Source organism: Crocuta crocuta, unplaced genomic scaffold (genome assembly GCF_008692635.1).
Source record: "Crocuta crocuta isolate KB4526 unplaced genomic scaffold, BGI_CrCroc_1.0 scaffold129, whole genome shotgun sequence".
Taxonomy (NCBI): Eukaryota; Metazoa; Chordata; class Mammalia; order Carnivora; family Hyaenidae; genus Crocuta; species Crocuta crocuta.
Window position 1 is genome coordinate 1,090,093 of NW_027551571.1, and position 25,923 is coordinate 1,116,015.

Consider the following 25,923-nt stretch of genomic DNA (forward strand, 5'->3'; position numbering starts at 1 on the left):
AACAACCTGAGACTATTGCAGTGTGAGTGTCAGGATCAGCCATCGCTCACCCCCGGCACAGGGGCCTCTGGAAGGATGGCTTATTTTGTCATTCTGCATGTTACTGGTGCAGAAGTGGGCAAAATCCAAGGTGGAAGGAAAACCCGGAGCCGTGCTTCCGTCTGACACGTGTGTCCCCAGAGTGCTTTGCGCGTGCTCGTGCTGCAGTCCCTGCACTCTCCCAACACCTGACACTTCAACGGTAGTTTCAACTTAAAATGGAATATCATCAACAGTAATTAACTAATTTGAGACACTCTTCTGCAAATCAATAAAGATGAAATGTGCACTTTTTCCTCTTACCTACGTCAAGTTCATGGCACACGATTTTAATTAAATTGGGTGCTCGAGGACTGTCTGAGTTGAATATCCCACAAATATGCTCATGAAGTGAGTATCATCTTTAGAGGCTTATGAGTACTTGGTGCTTCACACACGCAGTGGAAAGTTCTAGTGCCGTGGAAACACGAGGTGGACCCTCAAGGATGTCTGAAGCTGGGACTCCCAAGACTGAAAACGCCCAGGTGCAGCAGAGAATATAACGTGTGGTGTTTTGTGTAAAGCACTTAACAAGCTGTGCGTGAACACAAAGCATTTAGAGCAGGAAGTGGGAGGAGCCCAGTGAGGCTGAGCTTGGGAGGGAGGAGGTTCTTCCACAACAGAGACTGAGGTGGGGGGAGGAAGGGTCTATCTGACAGGATCCTCCTTGCAGACCGTTGATTCCTGTATTTTTTTTAATAATAGGAAAAAGAAGATGAAAGACCTTATGAAGATAGTGAAAGAAAGGTTTGTATCAACACATTCTGTAATTTTTGTGTTTCGTATTCTGAAGGCCGGCCAACAAGATAACCAGAGGATTCCAAAATGCTGCCGGGTGCTTTTTAAGGAATAGAACTTCGACGCCACTGTCACATGCCGTAGCTCTGCTTCCACAGATAGAAAGCGAACTCAGAGGACGAGAGATGTCATTAAGGCATTTCGGTAGGGGGACAGAGCCACCCTCACGGCAGATGGGAGACGAGAGAGTGAAGGCTCCTTCAGAGTCACGCTTTAGGGAACAGCCTGGGAAGTGAAGGGTGACGCCCACATGGGCTTTCCAGGAGCTCTAAAACCTGCCCCGTCAGGCCCTGGCCGGGAGGCTAGGGACAGATGTGTCAACATGTGAGGGCACAGGAGGAGGAGGGGTCTCCGTAGCCTTGAGATTAGAGCCGCCTGCCTGGACAGCCGGCCCCACACGGCAGGCAGGGACCAATGTCCATCTCCTCCATCCTGCCCTCCACGCCTCGGCTCCGGCCTATGCACCGTCAAGGCCTCGCTGTTACTTATAAGTGACTGAGTGACCGTAATGATTTTTGTCTGAGTACACGAGATTGTTTTTACTTCTTCCTTGGTTCGCTTAGAAGTATCTTCAGTCCTTAGAGAACTTGGGCCATAAATGCTCATATTTGGGAATATGAGTCAGAAGCGGCGTGTGAAAACCACTTGGGATTTGACATAAGGTCCATCGACAGTTGAAGGCTCCGTCCATCACTCACCCGTACGTGAGGCGTGGAAAAACCCTGTAGAATCTCAGAGCCTCTGCTTCTTCCTCAGAAGTTTGATGGTTTATTTATAGCAAAATCAATCTCCAGGATTAGAGACAGTGTATGTGAAATATGCTCGGTGTTTTGACTTTTGTTTATGTTCTTGGAGATAACTGAATCGTAAGAGAGTCCTGACAGCACTGTCGTGGGGGGGGTGCCCACACGAGCTACGCCCCATCCGGGAGGGCATCCCTAGCATGCAGATGTGTGCGCAGCCGTGGGAAAGCGCTGTGTTCCCGTCTTCCGTAAACTTGCGAGTTGCCCCTTGTTCTGAAAGTTTACCTCTCTGCACTGCATTTATTCAATCAACAACCATTTGACACATTTATACATTTAGTCACCTCGAAAGAATCCATCGAAACGACGGGTTTGAAAATTCGTGAAAAGTGTAACATACCTATGTTTAAAACCATGTAAGTATTACTTACTTACTTAATAGTGCGAGTGGGGGGAGGGGCAGAGACAGACGGAGATAATCCCAAGCAGGCTCCACGCTGTCAGCACAGAGCCTGATGCGGGGCTTGAACTCACCAACCGTGAGATCACCACTTGAGCTGAGATCAAGAGTCGGACACCTAACCGCCTGAGCCCCCCAGGTGCGCCCGATGTTTGTACTGTTTTAATGAAAGTGTTTTTCAGTTGGAAATTAGACACTTGGCTGCTCCCGCTCACAACTCTGTTGTAAAAATCAGAGGAATCAATTCTGTTATCTGGAATTCCGTCCTCTGGAAGGCTCAACAACCAGCCTGTCTGTGCTTTGCTGGGAAAACGGTCAGGGGTGTCCAGGGTGACGTCCGTGAGCTCAGATAACATCCTCAGGTTGTGGTGTCAGGCGGTTCTGTGGAAAATCTATTGTTTGTTTGGCACCTGGGTTCCTTGCTCTTTGAGCATGAATGCGCACAGGAGGGGCTGCAAGGGCCAGCCTTGGACACGCGAAAGCTGCGTGTGGGGTGCGCTCAGCCTCTTTTCCTGAGCCTCCGATTTATCTGTTCTAAGCTGTGCAGCCCGTAGAAAGATTAGAGCCCTCCGTGAGGTGCGTCTCCCAGGCGATGGAGTAAATTACAGCTACCGTTACCACCTCTCTGACCGTGATTCCTACCAGAGCTTGAAATCCTTAGAAGCAGGAATTCCATTCCATTTTATTCATTTATTATATTTTCATTTTTCTTAGTGCCAAGCACACACAGTGCCTTATTACAGTTGGCATTCATTATATTTTGAACTTGAATTTCCTTCTGTGATATCCCATGTTTTAATATTAAGAATACAAATTATAAAACATATTTATTACAGAATTATTAACAAACATAAAAAACATAGAAAAATGTTGAATTCCTCTGTTTAGAATCTGTTTTCACTTTTGTGTATATTCTTAAGGGCTATTTTTTATAAACTTTCTTACATAGTGTATTAAATGGATCATGACTTTGCTGACAATAAAAATTATTTTAATTAATACTATGAATCCGTATTTGGGATACTTTGAGTATTTTAAAGTTCTTTTTCTCGGTATGCTTGAGAATGTTGATTTTATTTATTAGAAATAGATTTAAGCTTTTTTTTTAAAAAAGCTTATTTATTTTGAGAGGGAGAGAGAGCACAAGCAGGGGAGAGGCAGAGAGAGAGAGAGAGAATCCCAAGCAGGCTCCTCGCTGACAGCACAGAGCCTGACACAGGGCTCCATCTCCATCTCATGGGCATGAGATCATGACCTGAGCCAAAATCAAGAATTGGACACTTAACCGACTGAGCCACCCAGGAGCCCCCGGATTTAAACATTTCTGATCAGAGATTCCATTCACATTAAGAAAAACACCAAACAACCAACAAAATAACATTGAGTCATGCGTAAGTGGGGCCCCTCCAGAGTGATGGTACAGGTTTTGCCTTGGGTAGCATCTGTTTTGACCCTTTGATTTCATGCCAGGATCAAAAAAAATGTATTTTTCTTCTACTGGAATAAGTCTTCCATTTGATTTCTCATTAGGTATATTTTGTTAGGGTGGCGAAAACTTGAGAGGCTTAAGAAAACAGAAGGAATAATTTACCCAGTGATACATTTAAAAATGCAAAATAAAATGTAAGCCATGAATCGAGATGTTGAATTATTCCATCCTATGTTAGACAGATAATAACTGTCTGAAATGTACCGAAGACCATTTGGAATGCCGTGGTTGTGCATTTGGTGGTTTTGTTCTGGCTCTGCATTTTAGGACATAACATGAACACACATCGCTTCTGATTTAGAGGCATCAAGACAGGTTGCCATAGCGACAAGCTCCAGGTGCAGAGTGTGGAAGGCGCTGAGATGTGCATCGTGACATTTTTTTCTCAAAGCCTTCAAATATCTAGCATAAAGTGATTAATAATAAGCGTGCTATGCTATCAGTAAAAAAAGTACCTTAAATTTGCTACTTTTTGGCATATGTACTCATCAATTTATAAAATGGTCTATGGCCCCTTAGAGATATAGTCTCTCTCTCTCTCTCTCTCTCTGTGTTAACATTTATTTATTTCTTTTGAGAGAGAGAATGAGCACGAGTGGGGGAGGAGCAGAGAGAGAAGGAGACAGAGAATCCCAAGCAGGCTCCACGCTGTCAGCACAGAGCCTAATGTGGAGCTTGGACTCATGACTGTGAGATCATGACCTGAGCTGAGATCCAGAGTCGGGTGCTTAGCGGACCGAACCACCCAGGTGCCCCCATTGTGTGTGTTTTACGACAGTGCTGTGTATGATGAGATCAAGGCAGAGTCCTTTCGAATTCATGGTGATGGCAGTGGTGGGCCACACTGCAAACCTGCTGAGCGTTCTGTGCTAGATGTGACGGAAAGATGCAGGTCCATCTTCCTGCGGAGCATTTATAGTGTAGTCCATTGGAAGAGCAAGAAAAACAATGATACTAAACGACACCTGAATAGAACTTGTGTCTGTTAGTTACTCAATTTATTCCTTGAGATATGTGTAAACTTTAATATATATTATTATATATTAAATTGTATATTATATATACATATATATTTGAGTGTCACGTGTTCTGATAAAATCTTAATGTCTACACACGGAAACATTTAGAAGATAAGTGTACACTGAGACTCTGCTATCCCGGCTCCCATCCGGCCATGAAGTGTTCAGAATCATTTTGTCTGGAGATGAATAACCCGCAAGGTAGTTGCCCTTGGCTGGGATGAGGACACATCTCTAAGTGGCTAGGCTGTGTCTTCTGCACAACGAGGTGCTAACGTGTTCCGGCAAGTTCATGGTGCGGTGGTGCTGGCGGTGGGAGGAAACGGGGCACCGGAGAGGGAGAGCGGTGGGCGGTCAGGTGACGCCTGGCGGTGCAGGTGTGAGTGACTTTGTGGGGTGCCGGTGCGTTTTCCAGCCTGAGCCCCACACTCGCCCTGTGGCCGGGGGCCGGCCCCTGCTTCTCCCGGAGGAACGCCGTCCGCGTGGTGCCGCTTCTCATACTTGAACTCTGAGCTGACGTTGCTGGCCTGTTGTCAGGCTTCTTCCAGTGCCGCATCTTCAGTCGGTTCTCCGGTCGTCTCTTCCAAGACGCATTTGAACCGCCCAGTCCGGTCATTTCTTAGTGTTCTCTGCTTTTAGCAACTGTGCTGGCCATTTTGTTTATTCATTTGTTTATTTATTTATTTTGAGAGAGAGGGGAAGGGGCACAGAGAGAGGGAGAGAGAGAGAATCCCAAGCAGGCTCCCCACTATCAGTGTGAAGCCCGATGTCTGGCTTGAACTCACGAACCGTGAGATCATGACCTGAACTGAGATCAGGAGCTGGACACGCAAGCAGCTGAGCCCCTCAGGCGGGCCATATGCTGGCTATTTTAGTGTCACTTTCCAGTTACCTCAGTTATTTTGGCGTGCCCCCAGGTTTTCCACACTCCCGCCTCCTGCTGAATGGTCAGTCCCTTGGGTAGGGGTGAGCCTGCTGCCCAGAGCCTCCCCTTCCTCGTCTGCCAAGGAGCACGGTGTGTTCAAAACATTCTTCACTCAACAAGCCGGGACATTCTAGGACTAGAGTTTGGCCCGAGAGACGGAGAGGTTCGGCCGTCTCCTAACTTCCAGTCTTCCGTGTTCACGTTGAAAAATTGGAAATGTCAGAACACAATATGGATTTGAGTGGACTCACAAGACAATGAAAAAAGAAAATAAAAGAGTAGGTGATTTTGGTCCCACAGTTATAGAATAGGAGTTATGTATCATTGATAAATGTGTGCTTATTTTCTTTAAAAAAAAAAAGGAGTCATGTTCTGTTTTGTTTTCTGGTTTTCTTGTCTATGACTGCACCCCACCTCATGTCATGATCACAACATTCATGGAGGATCAGGTTGACCACAGCCCCTTCTCTTCTCCCCTGCCCTCAGTGCTCCCCGAGGCTGGGAAAGAGTGGCCTTCAGGCCAGACAGGATCAGATAAGAAACGCGAGTAGTTGATACGTTTCTGGCTATAAAATGAGTGAGACCTTTTTAAAAAAATAATCAGAGTGATGGTTTATATCAATGGACTCAAATCGTATTTGAATGACTTCACATACTTAAGCAATGGCAGGCTCAGGGCGGGAGGCATTTTCCGTCGCTTGCAGCTCTTGCTGGAAACCCCGAGCGAGCATCTTGCTGCAGGAAATGGGGCTCGCAAGCCCATAGTAGTGATTTGTTCTTGTTGTCTGCTTGATCGGCCGGTCGGTAGAGGGCTTTCATTTAATTAATGTTGCCAGAAATGCCAATAAAACCAGGGATTTTTTGATCTAGCACTGTCTCTGACTCAGGGTTTTTGCGACAAAATGAAAACGGCATTGATTCCTTAATTGATTTTTGAGATTCATTGTCTGCCCGGTATCTTCACCATTTTTTTTTTCTCTTTATTATCCTGATAACATTTTGTCACTGCAGCTAAGTATTTTATTGCTTCTCTGAGAGACAAGGTTCATATTGATCAGCACTGGAGACTCAAAAGCTAAGTGTAAGTCATCAATAATGCTAAGTGGGATGTGGCAAATTAAATATTAAGTAATGAAATTTGTAGACAATTACACGGTTCTGTAAAAATAAGGCTTGCGTTCCTTTATGTGTGGGAGAATCATTTGGATGCAAAGAGGGAAATTTTTAGTTTAAAAAAGAAGAGATGCATTACCTTCAACCATATATATATATATAACACAATACTTTTTATTAATAAAACAGAAGGTATTGAATACATGTTTCTAATAGGATGAACCAATCTATTTTTTCATATGGTGAAAAGCTTTTGTTGAATTCATGACAATTTGAGAAATCACCGTGAGGGACCTCTGGAGGAGGAGATGAAGCGGCTTCATTCCTGTCTGGAGAAGCAGCAAGCTGAAGGGGATGGGCAGGTTAGAAGAGGAATAAGCCCTGGGGGTCTAGTGCATCGCGCAGAGGCGTTGGCTGACAATGCCGTATCGTTTACTTGAGAGCAGATCTTGCGTGTTCTCACCACACACGCTGTCTCTGCGAGGTGATGTGCTCAGTAACTTGACCGTGGTCGCCATTGCACGGTGGTACTTCCTGAAGAACCATGATGTCGTCCTACCTAAATATCTCCAGTTGTTACTTGTCCATCATACGCAGTGAGTCTAGCAGGTGCGGGCCTGTCCCTTCCACCAGGCCTTTCATCTCGGACACGTCCGTGCTCGGCTCCCGGTTTCCGGGCCGAGGACCCTCCCCATCCCTGTGGGGCCTGCCCATCCTCGCCCCTCTCCTAGCCCCGTGTGAGTGGTGCCCCCCCCACCCCCCGAAGGTAGGGACAGGGCGACTTCCCCCAGCTGCGGTCTCCGGCAGGACCGCCTCAGGCACGCATCTGACCCAGCTCCCTCCGGCTTCCGGGGGGTCCCGGTGTATCTCCAATATGTGTCATCCTTGTCACCATGCAGGGAAGGGAAGTCAAGTTCAGGGAGACGCTCAGGTGCGCACCCTGCTCATTGGCAGCCGGTTCTTGGCTGTTCACTTATTAGCGTGTTTTCTCATTGGCCAGTCGTGTGTAATGCGAGCTGTTACAGAAAGTTGATATTTAGCAGATGGACAAACGTCGTACTTGGAGCCATCTGCTGGGACATAGGCAAGAACAGCACCGGGATTTTGCTTGGGACAAACTGTTAATCAGCAGAGGTACCTCCTGTGGGGTGAGAGCAAGGAATTTAACAGAACTTTATGCCCAACTTGTAATGCTTAAGTAGCAGAAACAGCCTGGGGAGAGGGTTTTCCGCATTAAGCGAGGTCCCCTCGGCTGTGAGTCCCGCCTGGAGCGAGGCGTCGCGGCCCATCTCTTCTCCACGGAAGCTTCTCTTTCTCCTGCTGGCCTCAGGAGGACGGCTTTTTATCAAAATGTGGCCAAGCCACTGCGGTCGCAAAAGGAAAGCTTTTTATTCATATTTACTTAGTTTTCCACATGAGTTGTAGGGATGTTGTCTGTGACTTTTAACGTGTATAAATTATGTTTAATTATGAGAATTTATGTGGTCAATTCACAGTGTTTGGGATGAGAGTGCAAGCTTGTGAAACACAAACAGGGGCCATAGATGTAATTTTTGGACACAGGAAATAGCCTTTAAAATTCTAATTTCTGGGAAAGCTTAACAAGAAACCTTAATTGACTGCCTCTACCACACCCTGGGAAGGAACTTTTGGGGGAATTTATTACTTAGTTACCCAAAATGGACAGCCATCTTTTGCAAGGAAAAATATCTCCTCCCATGAGTATGTTAGAGGAAAGAAAATCAGAAGCAGGAAGAGGAAGGAAGCCGGAAAGCCCACGGGCACTTTGAATTGACAGTGACCGTGTTCAGGGGCCTTTGTCTTGATTCCACGTGTCTTCTGTGAACCCGGCAGCTTTTCCCTGAGAGAGAGAGCAGGCCAAGAAACGGCAGGGTGCCCGTGACTCAGAACGGAGGGCTGCTCTTGACATCACGTGAGTTGCCGTCGGTGAGGCCGCATGATCCTGAGTCGGTCAGGTCAAGGCGGCTCTGGATTTATTTATCCTTGGTGCTTGTCGACACTGGTACCAAGGGAGGAGAATCTGCGGCAGTGCAAAAAAAAAATTCTATAACAAAATCCACATTTTCTGCTTGTAAATAGAATGAGTGGGGGAAAGGCAGGCCTGTTTTGGGAACTTGTGACAAATCAGAAAAGTAAAGTTGTACCTCACGTTGAAATGCCTTAAATAATGCATTTCACAGCTTGGCAAATAGCGTGGGCATGGGATGCACATGAATTTGAGCAAACCATACGTCTATTTGGGGTGGAGTGAGACGCTCCTAAAGGTCCCACCCTCTGAATCAGAAGCCTGTGTGACACTCCCTCATTCTGCGTCACTGCTGTCCAAGCGTGTGTCACGCGAGGCCCGGGCACCTGTATGTGACCATCACGTGGGTAGATTCAGCGGTCATTTCTCATCCGCTCTACCCTTCAGTGTTGTTTTTGATGCCGCCCATCAACCCCTTGGTCATAAACGCCTCCGTCCATCGCACGGCATGATGCTCCCACGTCCTCATCAGCCGGTTGGCGTCTCTGTCCTGGCCCACCCCGAGCCAGACCTCCCGTTCTGTCACTGGGGCCTCCTCTCTGCCGCTTCCCTCGTGGGGAGTTTACCCTGATGCCTGAGATTATTTCACTTGTGCTGCCCCCCCCCCCACTGTTTCCAAATGCCATTTTAGTCCCTTGTCCTTAATGGAAGCTTGGATGACCTCAATTCTTCTAGATCCTCAGAGCACATAGAATCTTGTGGTTTTTCATGAGCCTCTGCATTTCCATGTAGGTGTCCCCTCAAATAAGACACATCCTGAATGTCACTCAGCTCCTACTTATCTCTGTCAACGGCACCTTCTTCCTTGAAGAGGCACCACTCGGTCCGCGCTGCTTTCCGGGCCCCGTTCCCTCAGCCTGTTCTCTGGCTCTGCTGCCTCAGTGCTGGTTGACGCAGGCCAACCCCCGGCTTCTCACAGTTCCCCTGACTCTGTTTACCTGCACACGTCTTCCTGTTTAACTGTGTCACCGCTCTTAACAAAACTGTTATTGTCCTTACCCAAGTCTGACCACTTCTGTGAAACCACCTTTGACCCCTCTAAACTTTGGTAGTTTTTGGAATCCTGTACAACCTACTCTGTGTGAACAAGGTTATTCTACACGGCTGTTAACGTTATACCTTCGTTATTTGCTGTCCCACCGGGCATGCATTTCCTTTGTTCATTAGTCCCTCAGGAGAACCATGCATTTCTTCATCGTGAAGAGCACACCCTGCGTTCCCCGTAGCCCTCGGCCGGGACTGGCGGAGCCCAGGGCACATAGTAGGTGCTCCAAAGGTAACTGGTGATTGGCAACATTAGACATTTTTGGTAAATAGACATTTATTTATTTAAAAAATTTTTTAAACATTTATTTATTTTTGAGAGAGAGAGAGAGAGAGAGAGACAGAGTGTGAGCAGGGGAGGGTCAGAGAGAGAAGGAGATACAGAATCTAAAGCAGGTTCCAGGCTCTGAGCTGTCAGCACAGAGCCTGACATGGGGCTCGAACCCACAAACTGTGAGATCATGACCTGAGCCGAAGTTGGATGCTCAACTGACTGAGCCCCCCAGGTGCCCCAATAGACATTTAAAATGAGGTTCAAAATTTATTTTCTGTCTCTGCAGCTGAAATCTCTGTCCGTTTTTCCAGAGGAGCTGTCTGCCCCCTTTTTCTCTGTTACGCTTAATTTACTGAGGAGTTCCTATCTAATCACTTGAATATATTGCCCCTTATTTTGTTTCCTGGCTTCTGATTTTTAAAAACTCCACCTTAAGGATGACAGCGAATCTGCGAGGGAAGGACTCAGCAGGAGCAGATACATTTTGTAGAAACATTTTCTTATCTTGCCTGTTGTTGAATTTTCTGAGACGTTGTAGTTATTACAGTATCATTAATATTTACTGAAATCCTGCCATTTTCCCAGTAAATAGTTTTTAAAAAATTTTCACCCCTTCTCCCCCCCTCCCCTCTGGAACCATCTGTTTGTTCTCTATTGTTAAGAGTCTGTTTCTTGGTTTGTCTCTCTCCACCCCGCTCTTTGTTCATTTGTTTTGCTTCTTAAATTCCACATTTGAGTGAAATCGTATGGTATTCGTCTTTCTCTGACTGGCCTATTTCACTTAGCAACATATTCTCTAGCTCCATCCATTTTGTTTCAAATGGCAAGATTTCATTCTTTTTTATGGTTGAGTAATATGCCATTGTATGTATTATGCCACTTCTTTATCTATTCATCAATCAATGGACACTTGGGCTGCTTCCATAATTTGGCTCTTGTGGGTAATGCTGCAGTAAACATAGAGGTGCATGTATCCCTTTGAAGGAGTGTTTTTGTATTTTGGGGATAGATACCCAGTAGTGCAATTACTGGATTGTAGTTCTGTGTTTAACTTTTTGAGGAGCCTCCATACTGTTCTCCACAGTGGCAGCGCCAGCTTGCATTCCCACCCACAGTGCACGAAGGTTCTTCTTTTTCCACATCCTCACAACACTTGTTTCTTGTGTTGCTGATTTTAGCCATTCTGACAGGTGTGAGGTGATATCTCACAGTGGTTTCCAATTGTATTTCCCTGATGATGAGTGACGTTGAGCATCTTTTCATGTGTCTGTGGCCCATTTATATGTCTTCCTTGGAGGAATGTCTGTTCATCTCTTCTGCCCATTTTTAATTGGATTATTTGTTTTTTTGAGTGGTAAGTTGTATCAGTTCTTTATATATTTTGTATACTAACCCTTTATCACATTTGCCATTTGCAAATATCTTCTCCCATTCAGTAGGTTGTCATTTAGTTCTGTTGATTATTTCTTTTGCTGTGCAGAAGCTTTTTATTTTGATGTAGTCCTAATAGTTCATTTTTGCTTTTGTTTCCCTTGCCTCAGGAGACATACCTAGAAAAAAGCTGCTATGGCCAATGTCCTGTGTTCTCTTCTAGGACTTTTATAAGTCCAGGTCTCACATTTAGGTCTCTAACCCATTTTGAGTGTATTTTTGTGTTCAGTGAAAGAAAGTGGTCCAGTTTCATTCTTTTGCATGTTGCCATTCAGTTTTCCCAACACCGTTTGTTGATGAGACTGTCTTTTTCCCATTGTAGAGTCTTGCCTCCTTTTTTGAAGATTAATTACCATATAATTTGGGGTTATTTCTGGGCTTTCTGTCCTGTTCTGCTGATCTGTGTGTCTTGTTTTTGTTCCAGTACCATACATCAAATCTATAGATTGCTTTGGGTAGTATAGACATTCTTATAACATTTCTTCTTCTAACCCATGAGCCTGGAATATCTTTACATCTGTGTCATTTTCAACACCTCTGTGAAAGTGTTTTATAACTGTCAGAGTACGGGTTTATTCTTAGGTATTTTATCATTTTTTGGTGCAGTTGTAAATGGGATTGTTTTCTTAATTTCTCATTTTGCTGCTTCATTGTTAGTGTGTAGAAATGCGATGGACTTCTGTGCATTGATTTGTGTATCCTGCAACCTTCCTTTGTTTAGAAGCATTTTCTTATCTTGCTTGCTCTCAAGAGGCCATAGTTAATCCATTATCATCAGTATTTACCAGTCCTGCCATATTCCCAATAAATCAATAATTTTGATATCAAATTTAAGTATTTTGTTTAAAAGATCTCATTTCCTTCATCCCATAGAAGAGGAGGAACACACACGATGCATAAGGGCGATTCATTGTGATAATGGACATTTAAAAAACAGTCTTCACCTACTTTCAGAGTACTTCTACCTGGGCTGAACTTACAGCTGAAGAGCCCTTTCCAGTGACATTTTCATGATGTTACCTTTTACCCCCATTCTGGTCTTTTAGGGAATTCTATTGAATTATTCGTGACGTTTTCTTTCTGGGTCTATTTGAACAAGACTGGATTGTTATTCAAAACTTGGACATAGGAACTGAAGTGGGGAGGAAAGCAATCCCTGACGTGTCAAGTTAACATTTTTCCTTTATCAATAATATGGATGAAAATCAAGGAAATCCGCAAATAACCTCGCCAACGTGGAATGTCCCTACTTCAACCCCCCAAAGGCACAGGCAGAGCTGGTAATAAACGATGCATCTTTTGTCCTCTCTGCTTATGCTCTGGGAGGCATTTGGGGCAGGAGAGAGTGGAAGTTACGGGCGGGTGAAGCCAGGAAAAGCACACGTAGGGTCAGAGTAATGCAGGGGCCTTGGAGCGATGTGACGTGTGCACTCCTAGTGACCCCGAAGAGTGGCAAAGAGTGATGTGTCCCCTTGGGTTTGTGTTTCCAGCCCCGTGCTTCTATGAAATGTTTTGTGTGTTTATGTATTTCATATATTTATGATATTTTTATATATTTTTATAATATATTTATATATTTTTATATATTATGATATTTTAAAGGAGGTGACTAGGTGTTTGCAAATAAGTTTTCATATTTAATCTTAGAGACGGCATAAGGACTTACGAATTGCTTACCATGTGCTTTCAGCGACTCGGCAGCCTGTACCGAACAGTTCCAGTGAGAACAGTGATAAAATACAAATCTAGAAATATCTCATTTATCTCTCATTTTTAAGCAATGCCGAGTTTTGCAAACGCAATTTTTCATCTATGTGATGCCTCTGTAATTAAGCCACAATTTCTTCATTTTGGAAATCCTGTCTCCCGATGAACCAGCCGTCATTTTGCACACAGCTTTTGCACACATCCCTTTGCAAAGGGATTTGCAAAATGACGGCTGGTTCATCGGGAGCAAACCCCTTTGCTGTGTCGTTTGGTGTTTTCAGAGAGGACCGAGCTCCTGGGCTTCTCTCCCTGCACAAAGCTTCTACCGTGTGCCGAGCTTTCTGGGGTCTCCCGTGAACTTCGTACGGTTTTCCCTGCCTTCTCTCACTGTGGGAATAGCAGTGCCTCCTGTAGCTGTCTGCGTGCTCGCTCCGACCGGCTCGTGGGCAGGAGGCAGAGAGAGGGAAACTTGCTGGCATTGCACCAGTGGACCCCCAGGGGGACAGACCTCCCACGGGCGGAGCATGTAAACGTGCACATGTGGCCTTGTGACGGACGTCATGTGACGTCAGGTGCTGTTTCAGGCATTCTGGATCTCAGGTCTCGGCGGGCTCTGAGCCCCTGGGTTCCCGCGTCCTTCGCTCCTGCTGCGCAGGTGGCTGTCCCGACCCCCTTCTCGCGGGCTCCGCACACCAGAGACAGGGCTATTGTCCCAGGATCTGTTTCCTTCGAAAGCGAATTTGGTGTTAGCAGCGTTATCGAGGTATAGTCCACACCCACGGGATCTGGGGTTTTTGACAAAAGGATGCAAACACAGGGAGCAGAGAGGAGAGCGCGGCCACCTCTCCAGTCAGATGATGGATCTTGGTCCTTCAGCTTCCCCGCTTCCAGAACTGTGCCCTTCGATTTCCACATGCTCGGCGCTCGGAGTGGCCAGCTTCTGCCAACCTGGGCAGAAAGGCTGTGACTTCCTGTGAGGCTGTGGACGCGGGGTCCCTCCCGTCCCCCCACCCCCCCCACCGTGGGCAGAGTCCTCTTCTGTCTGTCTGCGCTTCTGAGGACTCAGAGCTGCTTTTAATGACCGGAGTGATTTCTTTTGTTTTATGGTTCAGGCCGGCGGGAAGGGTCACCCGAGGCCCCACATCACACCGTTCTTCCTTTCTCGGGTCCACTTTATCTCCTCTGTGAAGAGTGAGGTATAATTTAGGTACAGCGAACCTCGCCCTTCCCAGTGGCGCGTCCTAGGGCTGGGGACACACACAGTCCAGTACGGGACATCCGCCCCCCAGCTCCCTTTTGTCCCTCGGTCCCTTGCAGTCGACCACCGGTCCTTCCTCCTCTCCCACCTGACCCGGCCACCACCCACGGGTTTCCGGTCCTCAGGCCCTGCCTTTCTGCCCAGGGTCACAGGACAGAAGGGTGTAGTCTGTCCTCTTGGGAGTGTGTCTTCCACTTACGGTGACGCGTGTGGGATTTGTGGGGCGACCCGGCCGGGCGGTGGCCAGTGGTCCGGGCTGTGAAAGAAGTCACCTGAGGCAGGGCAAGGGAGACAGAAGTCTGCTGAATGCGCTAAGAGCGCCACGGGTTGGCCACAAAGGGGAGGCTGCCTGCCGGGAGGCGGTGGTCGGTGGGGAGGCGCTGGCTAATGGGGGAAAGGTGAGGAGGTGTGGGGACGTGTGGAATTCTCCTTTTTTGGGACCTGGGCTTGGTCAGTTGGGACCAGTGGGTATTTCGAGCTGGGTCCCCGACTGAGCCCGTTGGCCTTCAGCCCAGCTGCCGTCGTGGGCCCTTCTACCTTACCCGGGTTTCCGTGGCTCAGGTCTGCTGCCTGCAAGCAGCCTCGACGGGGTTCATCTGTCTTGCAGGTACCAACGAGTGGTCCCTTTTAACTGAGTGGTATTCCGTTCTTCGGAAGCACCATTGTGCGCCTGTCCACTCACCAGATGAAGGACATTGGGCTGTTCCCTGTGTTTTGCAATTTTAAAAATTTAAAAATGCTCTGGATGTTGACACACAGGTTGGGTAAACACCCAGGAGTAAGCTTGCCGGGTCTCGTGGTAAAAGCACATTTAACTTTGCTGAATAAAGAACCGGCCAACGTTCCCGCAGCAGCTGTGCCATTTTGCTCCCCCACTTGTTCGTGACGTATTACCTTTCTTTGTCTATAGTTAGAGTCAATGCATTAATGTTTGTGAAGGATCCTTGAGTCTGTCTTCAAGAAGGTTATTAGTTTGCAGTTTTCTTGAGAAGCGTTTATTTGGTTTGATATCAGGCTAAGGCGTGTCCCCCAGAGGTGCCTTCTCACCATCAGGCTGGGCTTTTAGAAAGAATGCCATAGAGATGAAGTGCCCTTCTTCTATCATATCGGGGACATCCATGTGATGTCCCCAATAATAGCAACCTTCCTTCCTTGGTGACGTAGTGTTTGTCAGAGTCTCTTCTGTAAGCTTCCCATTCATCCCTTTCATACTCTGCAGCGTTGGAAGTGAATCACTAAGCCTCTCCTCCAAAGGAAGTAAAGTGTGAATTTGCCACCACCTCCAGGAGGCCAAGCTTAGTCTCTGTATCCATTCTTTGGAGTTCTCCCGCGGGGAGTGTTTGCTTCTTGTCTCCCATTTAGTTATTTAACCATTTGTTCATATCGTTATGGATTCCTGTCTATTTATTTTCTGCTTTGGGCTGTCATCCAGGGTGGCATTATTCGTTGTTCCCATTACTATTATTGTTCCTGTTTTGGACGTTGTCTGTAATTCTTTCAGCCCGGCGCCCGGGTCCCGTTGACATGTTGCTTTGATATGTTTTGTTTAAGAACAAAACACGTGCTTCCCGGCCCCTCTCGTTTCCTCTGCCCTTGCTACGGAACCAGCCCTTTCTCCTGTGTACCCTCAGGCTTGCTGCCCCCGCTCTTATCCAAGCCGGAAACTTTTTACCCCCGCCTTCCTCCCATGCTCTGCCCAAGGAAGCCAGCGCCCAGGCCCCGTCTCTCCTTGGCGGAGTCTGTCTCTCCTTCAGTTCTGGGCTAGTTGGTTTCTCCGTGATCCCAACTCTCTGACGACTTCAAGGAAGTTGCAATTTCATACATTATCTCACCCTGTCTAGTTGTTGGGAGAGGAGGGACTCTCTTTCCAGTTCATCACATTCCATGGTAAAGCTGGCTCATTTTTAAAAAAATTTTTAAATGTTGTATTTATTTCTGAGAGAGAGACAGCATGAGCAGGGGAGGGGCAGAGAGAGAGGGAGACACAGAGTCTGAAGCAGGCTCCAGGCTCTGAGCTGGCAGTCAGCACAGAGCCCGATGTGGGGCTCGAACCCACGAACCGCGAGATCATGGCCTGAGCTGAAGTCGGACGCTTAACCGACTGAGCCCTCCAGGTGCCCTAAGCTGGCTCATTTTTGATATGGGCCGTGTTGGGGAGGACATGATGGTGGTGAAAGCCTCAGAGTGACCCATGGGAATCAGTGTATGAACTGAGTCTCTGGGTCCCAGTCTCCCACTTGGTCCTTGAACTACTCTGAGTTAAGAATCCAACAGACTGGGGCTGGACCCGGAGGCCAGACTAGGGGAGATTTTTCTCATCCATGGTGATCCGTGGGCTTCATTTATCTTGGTCTCTACTCGCAGGCCAGACCAGAGTGAAGGTGGCACCTGCCATTTCACGGAAAGGTAGGTAGCCTTCCATCGCAGGCTGCCATGTTTTGACAAATGATTGTCGAGTGCACTATTATTACCAGGCGACAAACCTTTGTTGCAAACTTCAGTTCTCAGGGCTTGGTTGGAGCTGAGCGTTCCGCTCCAGGGGACCCCTGTTTATAGTTTAGAGAGAAGAGTTTCAGCTGCTAACACTGATGGTTTCCATTTCAGGAAGACAATTCACGAATGTCTTCTACGGAAAGGTTTTCCTTAAGACACAACACAGAGAAAAAAGGTATGTCATGTAGACGGAGAAATAAAAATGTGTGTATTCTGTGATAATTCAGCCATGGGTGAGAGTACTTGTATGATCCTGTTATAAGTGGCTCGTTAAGTTTGTCTCTTGAAATGTAGTTAAAATACGCAGAGAATATTTGATAGAGTAAAGGTCTTACTTCTTCCCCTNATCACCAAATTTTAAATTTAAAATTTTTTTATAGCTGTTTACTGATGATCATAATCATTTAGATTCGTCGTTTTACAAGGAGTTTGATGTACATGACTTCCCGGTGAGATACACTGGCCACAGTGGGAGAGGATACATTGCCGTATGAAATGACACAATGCTTGGGAACTGCTTTGCAAAGTGTAAAAATCCTACGGACATATTAACTCTTTGTCTTTTCATTATGTAAAGTGGGTGTTCTCCAGAGGAGGACATTGAGGCATAGCGTGGGTAAGAGTCCTGGCCGAGGTCACACGTTACTTCCTGTTTCTGAGCTGTGATGTAGCAGGACGCCGGCCATGTGCCTTCCTGGGTCTGAAGGTCTCTATCTGCGGGCAGTTCATTCCACAGCCACGGATTGTGCCTCGGATCCTTATCAATAACAGCTGTGCTCTCTGCATGTAATTTAGTCCCCAAACAAAGCACCTGCAGCCCTTTTTCCTTTAAAGTGTGGCGATTCTGGTTCCAAAAGACAGGAGTGCCTTCTGAGACGACCTAGCAGTAGGGATTACCTAGCGCTGTTTGTCACCCACCCTCCAATGGACCCACACGTGAGGTCCCAAGTGTCACTCCCCTTGCAGAAAGATAGAGGGGTGTCGACTGCAGCAGACGCCGGACGGAGCTCTGCCGGGCGTGGGGAGTAGGTGAGCCCAAACTCCCTGGTCCGGTGGGCCGGCTGTCAGCCATCCATCTCACTGCTGACTTCTCTTAGCATTACCCATATTTAAAATAAAGTAGCTCTCACGAGAGCCTTGAAGGTTCCATGTGGAGGTGCAGACCAGTGGGCTCCTGTCGCTAGAGCCACCACAGAACAGAGGGGGACGGCGCCTGGGGACCAGCAAGGCTGGGCTGTAGGAGGGTTGGTGGTTTTCAGGCTCCAAGACGATAGTGAGCTCTTCGTGCCCGCTGACTTTGTATACGACTCCCGTCTGTGGGCTCGGAGTAAAAACAGCGGGGGAAACGGGCTGACTGGGGACTAATCCTTCCTTATTCTGTTTGGGGGTTCAAGTTTAAATTTTCATTATAGGGGCGCCTGGGTGGCTCAGTCAGTTAAGCAACTGACTCTTGATTTCAGCTCAGATCGTGATCTCACGGTTCGTGGGTTCGAGCCCCATGTTGGGTTCTGTGATGACAGTGTGGAGCCTGCTTGGGATTCTCTCTTTCCCCTCTCGCTCTCTGCCCCTCCCCCACTCGTGTGCATGTGTGTGTGCGCATGCACGCGAGAGCATGTGCTCTCTCTCTCAAAATAAATAAACCTAAAAAATAAAAATAAATAAATTTTCATTATAATTGTTTATGTCTCCACAATCGAGCTCTTTCAACAATTTCTACGGGATGTTGGGTAAATACAAACTCCACTGAATGCTGAGAGAGAGAATGGCTACCATTTGATCTTCTATTGTGTTTGGTGGCTTAGGAGAAAAATCATATTCAGTGTGATAAGTGCCAACAAGATAATCGGGGAATTTTTTTTTTTAATGTTTTATTTATTTCTGACAGAAAGAGAGACAGTGTGAGCAGGGGAGGGTCAGAGAGAGGGAGACACAGAATCCAAAGCAGGCTCCAGGCTCTGAGCTGTCAGCACAGAGCCCAACGCGTGGCTCGAACCCACGAACCGTGAGATCATGACCTGAGCCGAAGTCAGACGCTTAACTGACTGAGCCACCCAGGCGCCCCTGTTTTGTTTTGTTGAAAGAAAAGAGGTTTATCTTCCAGATGCTAGAACTGTGAGGCGTGGCACCCACGAGGCCCCCAGATCGCTACCTGGTGACCAGAAGGGAACCCGCTGGCCACCACTTGTAAGTCTGCCCCAAGTGTCCCTTCAGGTGTGGAATATGGGTCTGAGTCACTGTGTCTCTTCTTGTTATTTATTTATTGAATTTTTAAAATAGTTTTTATATACTTTTGAGACAGAGAGAGACAGAGCATGAGCGGGGGAGGGGCAGAGAGAGAGGGAGATGCAGAATCGGAAGCAGCTCCAGGCTCTGAGCTGTCAGCACAGAGCCTGACACGGGACTCGAACCCATGAACTGTGAGATCATGACCTGAGCCGAAGTCAGACGCTTAACAGGCTGAGCCCCCAGGTGCCCTTGTTATTCGATGTTTATTTGAAGGATGTTGTTCAGGTGACAGGTCATGCCAGAGAGAAGTCTCAGTGAGTCACAGCTAACCCGCCTCCCGCTCCCGCCCCTCCCGTACCCTTCCCCTGCAGTCAAGGTCTTGAGTACTTAAAAAAAATCCTATTAGGTGCTACAGGCTTTTATTGAGCTTTAAGTGTATGAAATGTATATCGAACCATCTGCTTTAACAGAGCTTTAAAAATATGCTCAGATTCCAAAATACCTTCACAGACATTTCCTTTTCCTTTTTATTTTCATCTCAACCACCTCACCAGGTGACAGTCCTCATTTCACAGAGGAGAGCAGGGTGACTACCTGTCTTGTCCTCGGTGACACAGGTGACAGAAGAAACTGCAGAAATCAAGCAAATCCATTTCTCTTCCCTCCACCCTGCCCCCCACCCCTAGCTGATGAGGCACCGTGCTAGCTTCTGGGTGGGCCAGCTGCCCCAGGGGACTGACTGGCTCTGGTCTGCGGTGGGTTTACCCCTCGTGCCAGCCCCACGTCACCCGATGAGGTGGCCCTGAGTGATTTTATGACCCCTCCAGTTTGTTTCCAAGTGGCCAGGTTACCTTTGGGCTCTGCTCAGTAGGTCTGTGGTTCAGTGACGGCCTTCAAGGTCTCTGGGCAGATTTGCACATGCGTACATTACCCGGTGCTGTGGGGGTTAATCAGCCAATCTGAGGCCACCAGAAATCGTGACCCAGTGCAGAGATTTATTTGGGAGAAAGGAACGAGCCCGTTTCATACCTCACTTAAAAAATGTCACCTTTCCTACTGAAAGCTGGTGGCTGTTTGTGGCCATGCATCCTATCCATTTCCATGGAAGTAGGTGTGTGAAGTCTTGGAGTTCTGGCCGATTCTAACCCCGGCTTGCAGAACAGCACCTGCTTGCACTTAGTCAGAGCTCGCACGTTTTGTTTCTCTGGGGGCATGAGGCCCTCTTAAGTCCCTGGGTTTAATTTAAGGCGGTAATAATTTCATTTGTTTCCTTTTACTGGGAGTAATTTTGGGCTGTGTTCCCGTTGCTGTTATTTTTGCTTGTTTTGAGAATTGGGAAGTCGAGGGATATTCAGAGCGAAGGAACAAAAGAATCAGAAAAAAAGACCAGTATTTTTTTCCGCTGTGATTTGCAACCTTTTTACTTTGCTTCAAAGTATTCACAGCTCCAAGGGCAAAGTCGGGGAATGGGCACAGTGTGGCCCCGAGCCCGGGTGCCTGGCTCAGGGACCTGCTTTTGTGGCCTCGGTGACACGGGGCCCCTTGCCTGTCGCCTCTCTGTGTGCACAAGTTCGGCAGCCGCAGGCGAAGCGTGGCCAGGCCAGACGCTCACTCTTAGGAGACTTCATTACGTGTCTTTTTTTTTTTTTTCTCCCGATGATTTTAGTCAATCTGGAAACTTAGGGATCATTGAAAATCCACTTGTAACTTACGGATTGTCCTTCAAAGAGCTACAAACGGTTGGTGGGGGTGGGGGTCCAGCAGGCGGGAAGGGCCGCACACACAGCAGAGGGCATGTACCCAGGGACTGGCTTGCCCTTTAGATCAACACATTTTTAGTTCAAATGTTCATCGTGACTTTCTGAGCTTTTCTCGAGCGTGGCCTACTCTGACAGCCTCTTCTGACTTGTGGTAGCACCCTGTCCCGGCAAAGTTAATCACCAGGATTTGTTCTTAAATTTTCATTTCATGTCTTTGGGTAAAGCTAGGGGGCTGGCCTGCCTGAGCCAGGCTACTGCTTGCTTTCCTGCTGTTTTTATGTCTTTGATCAGAGGGACCCCGTGCAGCCCTCACAGCCCCTTCCCCAGCTCCCCACCCCTCAGCGCGTCCTTCCCTGCTTTTCTCCCTTGCTGTGGGCGGCCAGCGAGAAAAGCCTCTGCTCTGGGGAGCTGTTACCCGTCATTGACACCATAGTTACCCACATCCCAGCTTGGCCTCCCAGAGTCCTTTGTACGTGGAAGCCATCTTTTCTTAGAACAAGCTGACTATTGGTAAGGAGGTGTGGGAAGGAGGTGGCTGAGCTCTACCAGTAAGGCCATAAGGCCTTGGAGGCCTGGGAGGCCAGCCCTGGTCTGTAGAGGAGGATGTTAACCAAGCAGAAACTGATTCCACTGAACACACATCTTATTTGACCGAGGATAAGAAAAACTGAGAGAAAAGCAAATGGTGTTTGTCTTGGTGTTTGGCCCCCGATTTGTGTTTCCCCGTTTACCCATCAGCACGCCGAAGTGCTTCTGTGAGACCTTAGATGTTTGGTAGGCAGTAACTCAGCCAGCCGGCATTTCTATCCATTCTGTACATTACAAGTGCTGTTATTTGAGAGGTTTCATTTTTTGGCAAATCCGTTTAGTGGTGTTCTGTGATCTTTTACGTAAGTGTAAAATGATGCTTAGGACTACAACATGGTTCACGGGAGCTGGAGCATCGAGCATCCAGAAGCAGCCCTGGACCTGCTGTCCCCGGGCAATGTCAACTCAGATGGGCCCCAGGGGCCCCAGGAAGAGGGAGGTGGACTTGGTTAGGAGGAGGTGGTAGAATCTGATGCTTCCTTTCAGTTCGGTTCGAGTTGGGCTGAATTTGTGAAATCCAAGTGTGGTTCAGCGCCTTCTGTCGGCTTTTCCCAGCTGATGGGTGTGCGTGGAGAAGCGGCCCCATGGCTCCATGGGGCAGCCCACGCTGTGGCCGTGGGGACAGCTGCCGTGGGGGACCAGAGCTCAGTGGTCCCTTGGGCTGTGTGGCGGGATTGACTTTCATCCACCGGGGGTTGCTTGAGTCTTGAATCCAGTCTTTGCCTTTCAGCAGAACTAGGTCCAAGTAATTCTGGAGAAAAGCATTCACTATACTTTCTTCTCCTTAGATACTTTCCTTACTACTAAACCCAAGCTGTTTCTGAGAGTCTAAGACCCCTCCTTCTTGGGCTAGTAGAACTAACTCAATTCCTGTGTAGTATTTGGTCTACGGTCCTTCTTGGGAGATACTGTGGTTTGGCTCCAGACCCCTGCAATAAAGCAAATACCCCAATAAAGTAAATACTGCAACACAGCAAGTCAGATGAAGGCTTTGGTTTCCTACTGTGTGTAAAAGTTGATGCTACACTGCGGCCTGTTGGTGTGCGTAGCATGAGGTTTAAAAAAACAGTGTAGATACTTTAAGAAATACTTTATTGCTAAAAATGCTGTCCTCTGAGCTTTCAGTGAGTCCTCATCACAGATCACAGATCACTATCACACATGTAACAATAATGAAAAAGTCTGAAATATTGAGAGAGTAGCCAAAATGTGACACGGAGACACAAAGTGAGCCAGTGCTGTTGGAACAATCATGTCACCAGAAAATGCTTGATGCAGGGTAGTCACAGAGCCTCCATTTGCGCTCCCCCCATCTGCAAAGTGCAATAAAGCAAAGTACAATGGGAAGACGAGGCATGCCTGAATATGAAGCCCCTCTCTGGTTTGGTAGGATGCGTAATCTTAACCTGATTCCATTATCTTTTTGAGTTCGTAAAAATGTCTTGGTGTTTATAAAACAAGTTGAATTCATATGGTGCCTTTTCTCGTTAGTGACGGGAGACTCTGGGCCTTATACATGGGGATGCAGAAGACGGGCCATCTCCCCATCCTCCTGAGGGCCATGAAAACGGTGTAGGCTTTCTTCTGTTTGCTGACATCACTCCTCCAACGTGATCTTGGAGAAGCGGTCATGGGGTAGATTAAAATAGATAAGAGGACACTAATATGTAATGACCTAACATTATTTTTAAAATATTTGGGAACTGATAAGGAGAAGCAAAGCATTAATCAGAGGAAGTGAGCATTCAAATGAGTGTTAATAGCTTGTCGGCCATGGGCCTAGAGGGAAGTGTGCTGGGCAGGGCGCACTGGGGTCCAGCTACTGGCATCTGTGGCATCCAAGCGAGTCACGCAGACTCTTTGGACAGTATCTTCCTCATACAGAATTGTGGGTACATGGCCCTGTGGTGATGTTAAATGAGAAAAGCAATGTAAAGGTGTATCGAAAACTCTCAACTGTAAAAAGACATAAGGCAGTTCCTCACTGCGTGGCGGAGGGGCCCCTTCCTGCCACCGCACACCTTCATCAAGGTCTTCATTTAGTTCCCAGCCTTCTCCGCACAACTGATTGCGACCGGTCCCCCAGCCGGCATCTTCCTGCCGCTGTGCGCCAGGCGAGTGTTCAGGATGAAGCGCTTGCTGACACTGAATGGTCCGGGAAAGCATTGCACCCGCCTGTACCGTATATGTTGGTTGAACTTCTTGGCAAATTTCACAGGAATAGTACCTGTAGCATAATGTGTTATGGTTCCTTTCAAACGAGATGCTGAAACGTTTCCATCAGTAGGAAGAAAAGGAGAACTAGCTTATTACATGATTGGAATTTAGTCTAGGAAGGGACCTGAAAGATCCAGCCTCCCATCTCCTCTGCAGTTTCTCTTCTGATGAGGTTCTATTCCTGTTACCACCTGGGCCTTATTTTTTGGGTGTGAAATAAAAGGTAAGGACAAAATCACTGGTTTTCAATCTTTGAAAGAAAACATTGGAAAATTTTGTAGTGGAGGAATCTGGTAGGCACTACCAACCTGAGGGGTCAAGGTTAATCGCACCAGTGATGATGTTGGTGCCTTGCATGAGGCAGTGAGAAGGGCCTCATCTCTCGAGTACTATTCCTCCAAATCCGTAACTCCAGTCTATTCATGATAAAATATCAGCTACACCAAGTTGAGGGACGGTCTACAGAATACCCAACCAGTACTCTTCAAATGTGTCACGGTCATGGAAAATAAGGAAAGACTGAGAAGCTTGTGACAGTTGGGAGGAGACTAGGAGACGCGGTGACTGACTGCAAGGTGCTGTTGAGAATTGTATCCTGGAACAGAAAAAGGATGTTAATGGAAGAACTGGTGAATTCCACATCAAGTCTATAGTTAAACAGTATTGTCTTAACGTCCATTTTCGTTTCTAGAAACGTGCCATGGTTGTGTAAGACGTTAACACCAGGTGAAGCTGGGTGAAGAGTGGATTGGACTGGAGAATGAAGTTGACATGGGTCTTTACACTGCTTGGGGTGATGAGGTCCGAGGTGTGGTCTCAGGAGAAGGGATAGAGAACAGGGTCCGCTGGATGGGATGAGGTTGCAGAGTTGAGAGGCCAGCGCTGGAAGTTTGTCTCGGGTGGCTATGGAGATCCTCAAGACGGTGACAGGGGCTCTGTAGGGAGAGAGAGGGGCTGAGGGCTGGGTGGGTCAGGGAGAGAGGGCCGTGGCCACTGCAAGGAGCATAGGTGGGAGGTAGAGTCTGATGCCATGAACTATGAAGAGGCTCGAGGGTTTTAGGAGGAGGAAGGGCTCAAGGTCTAGAAATGGCCGTGAGGAGCAGGGAGAACCCGCACGTCCAAGCATGTGGAAGAGCAGGCCGCCCCCACGTGGGGGAGACACAGTCCTGAAGAGGGTGTGGCCTGGGTAATCTTTTCTGCAGGGGACTTTGAAGCTTGTGTACCTCTGAGTCAGCCATCTACATCTGGAAGTTTATCCCCAGGCTATAAAATCAGATGATTTCTTACTCTCTACGGCCAGAATCATGCAGGTTACAACTTCTAACAGCAGGTGGTGGGTCTGTGACTTGAATTTATTTCCATTTTGGGGGGCTTTTCTCTGTTTTCCCAACTTTCTATCATAAGCACATTTGGATACCAAAAATTAAAGAATTTTAAGAATAGAAAAGTCTATACTGGCTGCAGGTGGGCTCATTAGGGTAACCTGTTATTCTGGGTCCTCAGGCCCCTTGAAGCCACTATCAGAAATGTTGTGAATTCAAACTATATTTTCAAAAATTTTTAACATTTATTTATTTTGAGAGAGAGAGAGATAGAGCACAAGCAGGAGAGAGACAGAGGGAGACACAGAATCTGAAGCAGCTCCAGGCTCCGAGCTGTCAGCACAGAGCCTGACACGGGGCTTGAACTCATGAACCGTGAGATCATGACTCGAGCCGAAGTTGGAAGCTCAACCGACTGAGCCACGCAGGTGCCCCCAAACTCTTTTTTGACTAAATTTATAATTCCTTCTAAGGACTTGGAAAATGTCTTTGCTAGTTTATTTGAAAACATTCTAGCCGACAGAGAAACCAGATGGCTAGGTAATAGTTACAGAATATAAAAATTAAATGCTACCTAACTCTGGGCTTCTAACTTTTTGTAAGTGAATTATACTTTAAGCCCAAACGCTGGATTTATTGTCACCCATTTGAGCCTGACATCTTACTTCATAACCAGCAGCTGCCGGGCACTCTGGCAGTCACAAAAATAAGTGCAAATGAACAGGAGTCTTCAAGGCAGGCGCTAACGACTGTACACACACACACTCAAGTCGTGTTACGCCATAAAGCAGACAAGTGAGGGACTTCTTTGTGGACGAAGGCGGGTTTTTTTGTGAACTCGCCCGGCTGTTGTGGTGAGTCTGGTTCCTGGTGGTCTCTGGCCGCCTGCAATGTCATCACACCCAGCCTTCTCCTGAACCCCTGGCTCTCG

At 47.3% G+C, this 25,923-nt stretch overlaps 1 protein-coding gene across 14 annotated transcripts in view; it reads left to right on the top strand.

The window, feature by feature from the left end:
- DCDC2C (doublecortin domain containing 2C) overlaps positions 1-25,923 on the top strand; it is a 74,408-nt gene that overhangs the window by 39,948 nt on the left and 8,537 nt on the right. For 6 of the 14 annotated variants that reach the window (XM_077750982.1, XM_077750985.1, XM_077750983.1 and 3 more), the window contains 2 exons: positions 784-825; positions 16,991-17,054. The exons of 2 other annotated variants lie outside the window; for them this stretch is intronic. In XM_077750982.1, coding sequence (XP_077607108.1) covers positions 784-825; positions 16,991-17,054 — 106 coding nt within the window. Of the gene's footprint in view, positions 1-783; positions 826-16,990; positions 17,055-18,980; positions 19,064-25,923 lie in introns of all 14 variants that reach the window. 6 more of the 14 variants (XM_077750994.1, XM_077750992.1, XM_077750991.1 and 3 more) reach the window with 3 other exon arrangements.